Source organism: Oryzias latipes, chromosome 13 (assembly GCF_053564925.1).
Source record: "Oryzias latipes strain Hd-rR chromosome 13, Olatipes_Hd-rR_3.1".
NCBI lineage: Eukaryota > Metazoa > Chordata > Actinopteri > Beloniformes > Adrianichthyidae > Oryzias > Oryzias latipes.
The window spans coordinates 4,978,153-4,992,188 of NC_136249.1; the positions used below are offsets into that span (position 1 = coordinate 4,978,153).

Genomic DNA, 14,036 nt, shown 5'->3' on the forward strand with positions numbered 1-14,036 from the left:
GGTCAGAATTTGGCACCAATAACAAGAAAACATAGATCAGTCCTGCCTTGTATCAACGGTTCAGGCTGGCGGTGGTAATGTCATGGTGTGGGGGATATTTTCTTTGTTCTCTGGTGGTTATTCTCTTATGGTGGAGCAGGATGGTAGCTCCGTAATGTTCCACCCATTCCACAAAGTTAAAGAGAATTGAAACTGTTCAAAATCTTTTGTAATGCAGAAGCCTTCAGAGTGTTTTCTAAGCTCAGCTAAGTTGTAAAGGCGTCTTCTCTGCTCCAGAGGCAGTGTGCTTTTCAACTCTTTATTTACTGTGCTTTGCAGTTAGTGATGTTTGGCCTGGATGCAAACCTTTTCCATGAAGCTCTTGACTCTATTCTTGACAATCTTTGCCCACTAAGCGCCTTAGAGTCTCTGACCTCGCTCATGTTTATTTGGTCTCGTCCTCAGTCACTTCCATTTTATTATAAAACCACCTTCCACTGTTACTTTGGAATATTTAACTGAGTAGATATTTCCAAACATAAAACTTCTATTGAGACTTCATTTTTATAGAATGTACAGTACATTGCATTAACTTTTGCATGAAGGTACGCCTCATTCCAGGGTCTTCCTTAACTGTTTAGATGTTGTAAGGATTTCTGTAAATTTGTGAACGTTTTGGTTTTTTTAGCAACAGCAGCTTTTTTTCACCCGCCTAACTAATAGACTAGTGATGAAGGAATAGTTTACATATTACATGACTTTATCCTTTTACAGTACGGTGCAGACTTAGTAGAAATATCCATAAACATGCACAACTATAAACCAAATTAGTTGTATTACTACATGTGAACCAATGTCAGGGTAAACCTTCTGGTTTCTTGCATAGTACAATTTGTATTTCTGAGCTTAATTTTTGAGACAAATTGTTTTTTTTTAATATTTGGGGCAGTAGCCTTATAGGCATGGAAGGTGGTGTTTTTCTGAAGCCTTGTGCTTTCTCCACCTGTGTAGAGCTGATGACAAGGGAAGGGTGGCAGGACGGAGGTGGCAGGTGGCTTCTTGCCACCAGTCGTGGCGTGATGGTTGCTGTGATATTTAGGGGCTGAATAATTTAAACTGCAACAACACGTCTCCCTTTGCCGCTGCGAAATGCGGCTCTGGCTGCATGTTTCATTAATGCCATCGCCTCGAAACCCCGTTCATAATTTAGCAGGCACTGGAGAAGCTGCGATGTGTCGCCACACAGCTCACTGACACCAGGGACACTCTGAAGGAGTTAGAGTGAGCCCGGATGCAGAGGAGCTGAAATATGTGGTAGAAAAGAAAGAAAGGAGGCGTAGAAGTGCAAGAAATACTACAGGTCACTGCTTTGACTAGTTGTTTCCCCACTGTGCCCCAGTTGGTGGAGAGGTCTGGCCCATTTTACAGTGTCACTGGCAAATCATTGCACCTTCCATGCCTAGAAAGGTCAATGAATTATTCACACTTTTTGTGCCCTCTTATGTGCTAAATACTGCTCATTCTATTCATGTTGCATGGGCTTCATAACTAGTCTGCTGTAAAATCTCTTGTTAATGTCTGAAAGTGGCCTGCAATGGATGAACACACTTTTAAATGACAGTAGCTCCATCTCTTCAAAGCAATAAGAACTAGACCTGATATTTATGCCCTAAAGTCTCGTTAGCTTGCTGATATACATCAGAAGAAGTCTTTCTTAATTTTTTCAAAAAAAATTGTTCAGACACTGTTGTCCCCATTGTGTTGTTTAAAACTAACAGCTCACAGGACACTTATGCTGCACGGTGGCGCAGTGTCTCACAGCAAGAAGGCCCCTGGTTCAGGTCCCAGCTGGCGGACCTGAACCAGAACATCAATGGGGGACTTTTCTGTGTGGAGTTTGCATGTTCTCCCCGTGCACGCATGGGTTTTCTCTAGTGACCCCGGCTTCCTCCCACCGTCCAAGAACATGCTTAATTGGTTACTCTAAATTGTCCATAGGTGTGAATGTGAGTGTGCATGGGTGTGTGATTGTGGCCCTGCGACCGACTTCAAAGAAGGTTGAAGACAAAAGAAGATGTAGTTATGACAACTAGTTGGAAAACCTAATCTGAAGAAATTGCAATATTTCAGACATAAGACTGTTTTTTAAGAAAGTGCAGAAAGCCTATCTCCAGAAAAAAAGTCAGCCATCTTGAATACTGTCCAGCTGCATAGATGAGGCTGATGGCTGCTCGTTTTGCATCACCATGTTTGGATCCCCTTTGTGAAATGATGTGTCTTCAGAAATGCTCTACATTTGTTGTGGATGTGCTTTGTTTCCAGAAACATTATGATGATCATCTTGGAAATTGCTAGTTCAAAAGCCTAAAGCCCATTTAAACGATATACGGAGATTCACAATCACAGAGAGGAAGGTTTTGAAGGCGATTGGATGGTTGGGTTTTGTAATATCAACAAACTGTGACAACGCTTAGTGGCCTACCTCAGTAGCAGGTATGTGTGTGTCACAGACTTAAATTGCACCTGAACTTACCTGTACTTTCTAAGGCATTTATTGCAGTTTCTTGTTAGCCTACAAACATGGCCTTTTTCTTGTTTTGAGTCCAAAACACTGGAACACATTTGCTTAAACCTCCACGTCCCACCGGCTCCCTCAGTGAAAGCCTTTTGTTGCCATCCCTATCCTCTTTTGGAAACAGTTCCTGTCCAAGCGCAGTCTGGCAGATAATGGCTGTTTTGTTTAGTGGTAGATCTGCCTAAAGAACATTTATGAATTATTCATCTCCAGCTCGAGATTGCTGTGGAAAGCAATTGCGAGGCAAACAGTTTGCCGAGTTGAAGACATAAGTAAAGGGGGGTCCTTGTCAATGTAACACTGCATATTTATTGAATGTGTCATGTATTATTCATGAAAACTTCCTGACCTCACTTGCTTTAAGAGACACCATCATGATGACATTTTTTCCCCATGCCTCATTTCACCACTGTGAGGTAATAACACTAGCAGGCAAAAAGAGCTTTCCTTTATTTGCTCTGTGCCAGGGTCCGCTCTTAACCCGCTGTTCGGCGCTTAGTTGGCTGTGCGTGTGGGCAAACACGGTAAGTTTATAATCCTGTTGTACGCTGCACTTCTCTTTTTATCTGGAGGCCTCACCTGAATCTGGTTCAGGCTTTCCTGCTTGTCACTCCTGGCCTGTTGAGAAGTTTTATGCTGAATATGAGAGGAACTTTTATTTGACCCCTCTAACACATTTCCAAGCCAGTGAAGCTTATTGTTGATTGTGAAGCCATGCTTATTCAAGGATATAATTCGCCCAGCACAGACACGAGTGAGGCCATGCTAGGATGTGGGCTTTTAGATCAATGTGCCTCCCCTGAGAGCTGCTGACTTTTTGCACCAACAATACTAGAGCAACAGTGATTTTACTGCAGAGGAGGTTTAAACACATCTGCTTTCTGCCAAGTGCAAGTCAAGAAAAGAAATCCAAGCTGTTAAGGACATGGGAGGAAACATGGGTGGCTAAATGCTACTTTTTGCAGGTCTGTCTTAATCTTGCTATTCTTACATGATGTATGTGTTTGTCACAGGTCTGCTTTTTCGCTTACATTCCCCCAAAGGTGCTAACTTACAAACTTTTCATTATTGGACTTTATCAGTCAGTTTGTCAAATACAACATAATTAAGCAGGCCTAACAAAACCAGGAAAGGGCACATTAGTATGTAATTACTGAAATCATGCTAATAATTACTAATAAAGCTGATAATTACCTTAATGACCTTTTGTGAATATGTTTTTTAATCTTTGAATCTTATGTGAACTTCACTCACTGCTTCTGAATACTATAGCAGACTGTTGGGCACCTAAAGGCCAAACAGATCTTTACTCTGAGGCTTTCATTCATATATAACAGCTTGTGACACAGTAAAACATGGAGAAGGGCTGCATGGTGGTGCAGTGGTTAGCATGCTCGCCTCTCAGCGAGAAGGCCATGGTTCAAATCCTGAATTTTGTATGAACCGGGTTCTCTGGGTTCTCTCCTCCCACAGTCCAAAAACATGCTTCATTGGTTATCATGTCCAATAATCATTTTTAGTTTTTCTACAACCCAACAATATCTCTTGTGGAAATGTTCATTATACTTGAAACTAGATTGAATCTATTTTGTTATGGGGATACATAATGATAGATTGATCAATGGGTGTTATTGGTGCAAGCAAAAATTCACTTTTTCTTTCAGGGTCGTCTCATCCCTGTCTTCAAATACCTGCCCCACCTGTTGCTGTTTACCTGAATCAGGTGTGTCCCACCAGTAGAAAATAAAGGGCAGGAGTAGATGGAAAACAAACAGAAATCTTGAGGACTAGGGTTGGACAACACTGCTGTATGTGCAGTTTGACTGGCAAACCATTTAATTTTGGGAAACTTGGATCTTACAGGTTTTTTTTTTCTTTTTGGAACTGAGCAACATCCCCCCCCCCCCCCCCCCCCCCCAGATTTCAACAAGAAGGAATCTCCTATTGACCCTCATGTTAAAAAAATCCAACCTATGTATATTCTGGTTTCAGAAGCTTTTTTTATGTACGTTGCTTTAGGGTTACACGATGCTAGATAGATTGCTAGATAGATAGCTAGATAGATCGCTGAAGGGACAAATGAGTTCTTAAAGCGCTCTGTCCTGCAGTGCAGTGAAAGGAGCCTATTACTTACTCCGTGTGCTCTTCTGTCCAGACATCGTGTTGTGCAAGGGATGTCTGGGATTGTCCAGGATGCTCTGAGTCATCTTCCTCTTCTGCAGCACAGATCCCACGGAGTACACCCTCCTCCCGATCAGTCTGTCCAATCGGTTGCAATCCCTTGTGGTCATACTGCCACCCCAGCATACAACCCCATAGAAGACAGCACTAGCCACAACCGACTGATAGAAGAGGAGCAACATGTCGGTACACACATCAAAGGACCTTAGCTTTCTCAGGAAGAACAGCCTACTCTGTCCTTTCTGATACAGAGCCTGAGCCTGCTCTGTCCAGTCCAGTTTGTGGTCAAGGTGCACACCCAAGTACTTATAGGAGTCAACCACCTTGATTCTCCCTCCATCGATGATCACTGGTTGGTGGGAGGGCTTCCTACTAAAGTCAATGATCATCTCCTTGGTCTTTGAGGTGTTCAGCACAAGACCATTGTCCCTGCTCCAGGAGGTGAATCTGGTGATGAGCTCCCTGTACTCACTCTCACCCCCTCCCTTTACACACGCCACAATAGCAGTGTCGTCCAAATATTTCTGGACATGACAAGGAGCCGCCGCCAGTGTGTGAATGTGTGTGTGAATGTGTGCGTGACTGGGTGAATGGGACTGTGACTGTAAAGCGCTTTGGGCCTTCGTAAGAAGGTAGAAAGCGCTATATAAGTATGCGCCATTTACCATTTACCAAGCTGCAGATGGGCGGCCGTGGTGCAGCGGTAGGGCGTACCCATGATCGTAATATTGCAGGTTCGATTCCCGCCTTGCACGCCCATGAGTCGAAGTGACCTTGGGCAAGACACTGAACCCCACCTTGCCTCTGGTGGTAGGTTGGCGCCTGTGTTCAGCATTGGAGCTGCCACCAGTGTGTGAATGTGTGTGTGACTGGGTGAATGGGTCTGTGCCTGAAAAGCGCTTTGGGCCTTCGAAAGAAGGTAGAAAGCGCTTTATAAGTATAAGCCATTTACCAGATGCATAATTAAAGTCAGTAGTGTAGAGTGTGTATAGAAAACGCGATAGTACAGTTCCCTGTGGTGCACCGGTGTTGCACCATTGTATGCCGATATTGGATGCCGATAGTTATCGGTCGATAATGGACAATATTACGTCATGCCGAAAATTCTGATAAGAAAAAATGTTGTAGATAAAATGGACCGATGACTAAAAGCTTAAACTGTCGTCACTTCCTCACCACTCTGTATTTACTTACAAGGTGTCTGCTCACCCCCCATCCTGCAAGCTTCTGTAGCGTGTTAGTGACGTCACCTCTCAGCGCCTGCTCTATAGACCTCTGTCTGCAACATGGCGCAGCTCTCACCCATGTGGGCTTATTTTACCGTGTCTGAGACCAACGACTCACTCGCTGATTGCTAAATTTGTTCAACAGAAGTGTCACAAAGAGGGAAAAAAGGTAGAGCTTTAACACCACAAATCTCACAAGCTATTCAAAAGTCACCAGTGTGGAAAGAATATGAAGCGGCTGTCTAGGCGCTAGCGCTCATTCTGGAAAACACAAACAAACTGCAGGGCTTGCATGGAAATATCTGTCAGCGCCCTGCACTAGCATTGATAGTTTTTTTCTTCTGCTGCAAATGTGCTGGATGAAAAAAATCAACATCTAACCCAGGTCTGGGCAAACTACGGCTGGATCCGGCCTCCATGTTTGGTCCGGCCCACTGAACAATATCAGAGACCCATGTTTATTTATTTTTTTAGATCTGGCCACACGATCAAGACGTGACATTTTATTCCCCCCTTCTGCTGTCGCTGTCCCGATCTGAAACCCTCTAAAAATCTCTGTCAAACAGAAGACAGTCTTCCCTTTCTACGTCGCAGTTCATCTTTTCCCGGTTTAGCACATTCTTTTAGAGCGATTATGCTGCTTTCCTTATACAGTGTACTCTGTTCTGTGTCCTGATTGGCTGGAGACCTTGTCAATCAATCTTCACCTTCCGTGGTGTGTCCCCTGAACCAAAACGCGGAGCTCTTCAGATCAGAAATCTGTGATCAATTAGATCTTTGTTTTCATTCTAAGATCCTGGACCTCATTTCTATGAAGGTTTGAGAATTTAAACAAGAGAGTAGGGTGAAAATGTTCATGTGTGTGTGAGAAAAGTGTAGAAACTCTGCAGTGAGGAGTTTTACTGCCATAAACGTCTCTAATCAGACTACCGTGGATTTCAACAATCACGGTTATTTTTGAACGTAACTCCTGCAATAAACGAGGGAACTCTGTACTGGTGAAAAGGTAACGCAGATATATGCTTAGCTGCAGCAGAAAACATAGAGATTTGCTTTTTATAATTACTGGATGAGAAACAGACGGGCAGGACACAGTGCAGCTGCACAAACTGTGAGACATGAGAAGCTGCAGCCCTCAAAGTCTCAGCAGAATTATGACAGGAGAGGATCCACTATTTATTGATTTTTTTTTTTATGTATCAGTATATTTTTCCTGAATTTTTTCCTTTGAAAATCATAGGGTGTTGTTTGTTTTATTTCATAAATAATGTTATTTATTTTAATAAAAGGATCATGAATGATTGAAACTTTATTCAAATAGCATTTTGCAACTCCTTGAAGGTACCAAAGGGCTTCATAATAAAAAATTAATCTAAGATGGGAACAAAGGTTTTAAACCAACAACTCTAGAATATTCTGTTTTAGAATATAATTTTCAATCCAAATGTTTTCATCTACATTCCATGTTATATCATTCTCACTCAACACATCTGCAGATGGTCCGGGCCTTCTATCGAATTTTAGAACCCAATGTGGTCTGCGCGTTAAAATAATTGCCCACCCCTGATCTAACCTGTCAGAAAGCAGGGATGCTACTTGCTGTCAGGAAAAAATGTCCCGTTGATCCAACCACAGTTAAAAACAAGAAATGAAATGTCATTGTGGTGGTTTATTTCATTTTGTCATTCTGGTTTGTAAAATGCTTGAATGCTTTTGAAAAGTTTATTTTCTATGAGCAACCATTTATTTTGCACTTCAGTTAAAAACTTGATAGTTATTATTCTGCCCTTCAGTTTCAAACGAAACAATATTTTTGCACTTTAAGATTTCTGTAAACTATTTCCTTTGCAGGTTATTATATCAGGCATTATTTAAAAATGTACTTGTTACATTGCTATTTCAGTTAAAGTCTGAGTATTTGTTCTGACCATTGAAATGCACTTTCTCTGTTCACAGATGTATGACAGACTGGAAAGGCTAATAAAGTGTTTGTACAATCTGTTCTATTTCTTTGCAGGTAAAACTAGTTCTGCCAATTTGTTGAATACATATATACATACATACATTCGCTGTTACAATGTACTCACTAATATTTTTTTCTTAAGTATAAAAAATAAATCGGTTGAGTATCGGTATCGGCTACAAGAGGCAGGAAAATATCTGGTATCGGTTGTAAAAAGTCATTATCGTGCATCACTACATTGGTTTGTTTGTTTATTAGTTGTAGCAAGTTAGTGGACCCAACAGAGCTTCATCATTCTGAAAATTATATAATTTTATTCCGTCTCAGTTAAACAATTGAACCGGTTAGTTAAAAAAGGGCCGAAGTCCACAATTTTTCAAAATAGAGATTATATGTTCTATGGTCTTCAAGGGTAAAGATATCTGATTATGTGCAAAAACGTCCCAAGTCCGTTATAATGTATTGACTATACTTGACATTTAAAATGCATTAATGCAAAATCCTTGGACTTGGGTCTCTCTTGCATGGGTTTAGCCTTATCCCATAGATGGCAGCACTAGTTATCCATTATGGCAGCGCCCCTGTTTAACTCAAGAAGGGCCCAAGTCCAGAGCCTTTAGCTTGCTAGTCCTCTGAAATGATAAAAGTGAGGTGCTTCATATTATAGCATTTGTAAGCTATGAACTGGTGCTAAATCTGGGTAAAGTATTAATCATTTGGTGTAGCCTCCCTTTAAGCTATGCAATTAAAATCATTTCCTGGAAAACCAAACCTCTTGGACTTGGGCCCCTTTCGAACTAACCAATTCAATTTTAATGTTGACAATGGTACAACAGATTCAGTTTACAAAAGAAGTCTGAGCCACTCAACATTAACTTCCAAATTTTAAAAACGGAAAGCCCTCAAAGTGCAAGAAAACTGCCAACAAAACTTGTGGATTAGTCGCACCAGAGTGTAAGACGCAGAAGCCAAAATATGCACAATAAAGAAGAAAACATGTATAAATCACTTCAAATTTAAGTTGCGCTTTTGAAAAAAAGGTTCAAATGTATATTTTCAAAATGTAGGGGTGCAAGTGAATCACAGATCCATTGGATCACTAGCCACGGTGTTCGGTACACTGTGCTCCACCCCATACGTGCATCATTTAAATCAGTTGTGTCAGTTCACACCAAATGCAATTCATGTACACCGTCTTTGCTTTAATATGTGTCAAAGTTGCTGCTTGACGTTTGGCCAAAAGTGTGTTAACCTGCAGCTCCCAGCTCATGTGGGAAGAGCAGTAAGGAATGCAGTGAAAGAATGAAAAGTTGTCAATTCTGTCTGAACCGTGAGTTTTGTGATATATTTCACTGTTGTGTAATATGTTGCAATGTTGTTGTAGCTGTTTTCTGTTTTTCTTACCTCACAACATCACTCACTTGCACCTCTCTTTTTCTTTAATTCCATATAAAGTTAATATCCGCCTACAAGCAATGTTGGACTCAGATTAATGTGATAACTGTCGTATGTCATATGCTACAACTCCCCAAATGACTATCTGTTAATGTTTTAATGGCATTGCAGTGATTCTTAGTTGTTCTCATGTTATACTTTAGCTTTTTAAAAACCGGTACGTGTGTATTAATAGCATGGTGTCTTCTTCAGTTGCTTGACAAGCTGAGAGACCGATGGAGCAACACAGGTCTATGGGAGAAGCTAGAACAGCAGAAGACTGTGATCACCGAGCCTCGCGGCGGCGCCAAGGGGGATTTTGACGAGCTGCTTCAGACCTATTACGATGCCATCAAATGCTGTGATGAAAGAGGTGAGTAAGCTAAACTTCACTGGACTGAGCTTCTTCCATGATATTTTATATGTATGATATTTTATAGGTGCATTGCAGTGAAGTTGAGGGAGTTTCGATGAATCGTTCTTGTTTTTTTTGTCATCATACATGTAAGTATAGCATTGTTTCTTTGTTGCAGATGGTGCCCTGCTCATTGCTGTCTGCAGGGGAAAAGTCAGTGAAGGGCTTGACTTTACAGATGACAATGCCAGAGCAGTAGTGACCATTGGAATTCCCTTCCCGAACATCAAGGACCTGCAGGCAAGTAACGTTCTACATAAACTCCTCCTTCCCTAACACTCAGCTGAGGGTTCCACTGGAAGTTGTTTAAAGTCAACAATTTTAGTGCTGCTAAAAAAGCGTGTTCATATTGAAAAAATGATTTGTATTAAACAGTTTCATGATCCATAAGGTTGGTAAGCACTATTTGCAATTTTAACAGCTTCAAGTCTTCTGGAAGTCTTTCCCTCAGGTTCAGGAGTGTTTGTGGAAATGCTTATTAGTAAGGTCAGTCTCTGATGTTAGATCAGAAGGCCTTGCTTATAGATTTGTCTTTAATATAACCCAAACTTGTTCTATTAAATTGAGGCAGGACTAGACCGAAGGTGATGTAAGATTATCCGTACCAAACTAGTATCAATCATGTCATGATGGATCTTCCTTGCTTTCTGGTGAAGAGTCATTTAGAAATTGGATGTGTGTAATCCAATTAAACTATTGTTCTTCTCTTTTATTAGTTTGATAGCATTTTGTCATCAAACAAAAAAACATCTCTGATATTATTTTTTTGTTCTTATTTTCTTTTTTCCTTATGTTGTCTGTGCATATCTTCTGTATTTTTTGCCCAAATTCTGCCATTCCAGTATCAAACTGTTCTGTAAATTAAGGATATTATTGCTGACTTCTGCAATTTCTTGTGCAGCTCATGGTGTTTCTGCAATTTAACAAAATTGCTGCAACTTTTGCCATAAAAATACATGGGGAAGGCTCTGCTGCAACTCTGCTTCAAATCTAACTTCAGCAAACTTTATACTATTCAAAAAAATTCAAACGTGCATTTGTTTTGCTATTTGTTGATGTTTTTGCTGTCTTTAAACAATTCTGCAAATGTTAACAGTTTTTCTAATTTTTGAAGTTGTTTAAATTTCCAATATAATGGAAGTAAACGGAGAAGATGCTTCTACTTCTTTGTTTTTGAAATGGATCTCCTCCTACAGTTTTTCAAGTAGAGACACCATTCAAACTTTAAAATGTAGTGGAGGGATTGGGGTATACAGGTATATTACTTTTCTTTGGGATATTTCAAATATTTTGGGAACTACAGCTGTTTGAAATCAGACAATTTTTGACCCCTCATCAGATTTTAACATTGGTGTGTATTGGGGAAGGTTTGCAGACCCAGAGTGGGTGACATCATCGCTAGAGGGAAATCAGACTTTTTTAAGACAAAATTTCCGAACAAACTGCTGTAACTCGACCACTGTTTGTTGCAGAGACACGATTTATCTTGTTAAAATTGCCATTTTAAGAGCTTATTTAAGTCTTGAGACATGATACCAGCACAGATTGTAGCCCTAAGGGTTGTGATTCCTACAATGGTTCAGTCATTGTGAAGTCTGAGATATTTTTGGAGATACAGGCATTTGTTTGGAGCATGTAAAATAGGCGTTTTCTGCACCTGTTAACCCCTCTCCCACCTGACACACACACAGGGAGGCAGAATGACACATTTTCTCGATTTTTACTGGTATCCAACAGTTTTGTCTTCTACACTAGAACAGATCCTTATTCCAAACAAGTTTTTGGGAGTATCTTTGTCATTTTTTAAAACAGCTCTTCTGCACGTTTATACTCCTATAGCTCCAAAACTTCTGCAAACTTTATGCAAACAGCTAGTCCTCCAATATTTGTCTGACATTTTGCATGGAATTTTCCAAAATATCTTGGTATATTCAGAATTCTTTTCATTGCAACTAAGGGGCAAAGCCCAACCCTTGAAAAATAACCCCACATCATAACCCTCCTTACACCAAACTTCTCATCTTGTCACCTCACATCTGGCAAAAGGCCTGTCTTACTGAACTTGATGCACCAATACATCTGATCTAGAGGTAAGATGGGGCCCAAAAAAAACAGCTCGACCCGACCCAGGCCCTCGGGCATTAAAGCCGAACCGGCCTGAACCCGACCAATCAACTTGATTTGCAGGCCCAAGCCCGAAGCAAACCCGAAATTTCAGTTTATCCCATAGTATTTTTGGCAGAACAAAACGCCAGATTTTTTAAAGTTAAAATAATCTACATATTTTTATGATCATGATACATGCATTTGCACAATGAAATAACGCTGGAACACAGAATAAGAGGCCAGACAAAGAGAGTGAAAGAGAGATCTTGATGCGCACTCGCTTCATACGCGGAGAAATTCTGCAGCCGCGGTGCGTGTTTGCCTTTTCAGTTCCCCTGTCTTAAGTTTATATTTCTTGCTTCCTTCTTTATGACTTCTTGCTCCTCCATATCGGGGATACCTAAACAAAATAGATGCAGACTTGCGGAGGGAAGATTACATTCACGTCACGCGCACAGAGCTGCGGGTGGCCGGCGCCCCCCTCTTTCTGCCAGTTGCTGGACCACAGTGTATGTCAATCAACGGTGGGCTGGTGACTGGGGGGGCGGGGTCTACCTGTGTGTGTGTGTGTGTGTGTGTGCGCTCGGTGAACGTTCTCCCTCTGAGTAAGAAGAAGCTGGCTGTGCCTTTCGGTTCGTGCCATAACCGTTCTGACATACAGGATCAATAAAGGGCTGTTTGACAACCGCCCACCTAAGGAGCTTCTTTGCAGCCATTTCAATATATTTATTAAAAAAGTCAGCGAGAGAGAAACCCGGCCCGACCCGAACGTAATGATTGTCATTTAGTGCCCGACTGGGTCAGGTCGGGTTCTGACTCGGGCTCGGGCTTAAGATCTTACCTCTATCTGATCACAGAACCCCACTGGAATTCAGTAAACTATCAGTCTTTCTCAGATCTTTGTAGAAAACCCTCACCATGGAACATGGAAGTAGGTGGAACACCTGACGTAAACTAATTGAGGAGGTGAAGGGTTGTTGTTCATTTTTCAGCACATCCCTTCAGGGCACGCCACAGCTTTTAGTAATCTGCACAGGAGGTGCAGATGACATAACTCTGTATTTTATCTGGGCTGGAGACTGGCACAGGGCGACACAGATTTAGGCCCCTTTGGTGGCTACACAGTTTGGCATTAGCGTAAAGGGTGTTGCCCAAGAACCCACACTGGAAAAAGCTCATAGTGGCTCATGAAAAGCGAACCCTCGTGATCAAGTGTTGGATTTACTACACAGTTCAAGTCTCCACCTAAAATTAACTGGTGAGTTCAAGTCAGGAATCAATGACATTGTCTTACCTATACATTTTTCATCATCTCAATTTGGGGCGTAGATGTTTACCAAAACCACAGGCTTATGAAAGAGGAGCCCAGACACAATCACAAATCGCTATTGTGGGTCTGGAATAATGGTGGTCACAGCAAACTGGACTTTTTTTATGAACTAGTATGACTGTTCCACAGTTTTTAGAATTAAATATATTACCAACCCACCTTTTTTTTAAGTCTGACTTGGTCTTTAACCAGAAGGGGAGTTTTCTGAAGAAAGGCAATATCACATTTCAAATTTTTATGGTATTAAAATATCCTAGCTCCTTTGACAGGTCCATTTAAACCTGTTACATTCCAAATAATAAGACGTACAGCAGCTCCAGAAGTGACAGCCAGGACACAAAGGCACAGCTTATTGATTACTTTATCAAAACAAAAAAGCAATCCATGCTGCAGAAATGTGATCATGTCCCCTTTTCCACCCTTAAACACAATCCTAAAATAAGAACTAAGCCTATACCTGTCCTCCATGATGTAAGCTGCAGACAGGTAGGTGTGAGTGACTTTTGAGGTTTCCTGGTTTTTATATATATATATATATATATATATATATATATATATATATATATATATATATATATATATATATATATATATATATATATATATATATATATGGTGGCCCAAGCAATATTATTTGATTGATTAAAGTAAAATGTTTCCAAGCACACCTTTGTATTTATAGACATTATATCATTTGGCTATATTCCTCAGCTATATTGTGAAACGTTATGACAGCTTTTTGTAAAGATCCTCCCGTCAACCTAAACAATTAATCACATAACTTAACTAAGATGTGATGATAGATTTAGTGTCATAGTTTAACACAA

General features: G+C 40.8%; 1 protein-coding gene across 10 annotated transcripts in view; it reads left to right on the forward strand.

Moving 5' to 3' along the window:
- Positions 1 to 14,036, forward strand: part of brip1 (BRCA1 interacting helicase 1) — a 151,024-nt gene that overhangs the window by 38,170 nt on the left and 98,818 nt on the right. For all 10 annotated transcript variants that reach the window (XR_013647251.1, XR_002874397.2, XM_078929987.1 and 7 more), the window contains exons 15-16: positions 9,572 to 9,731; positions 9,892 to 10,013. Coding sequence is in view for 8 of the 10 variants with exons in the window: in XM_078929987.1 (XP_078786113.1) it covers positions 9,572 to 9,731; positions 9,892 to 10,013 (282 nt within the window). In the remaining 2 variants the exon portion in view is untranslated. The remainder of the gene's footprint in view (positions 1 to 9,571; positions 9,732 to 9,891; positions 10,014 to 14,036) is intronic.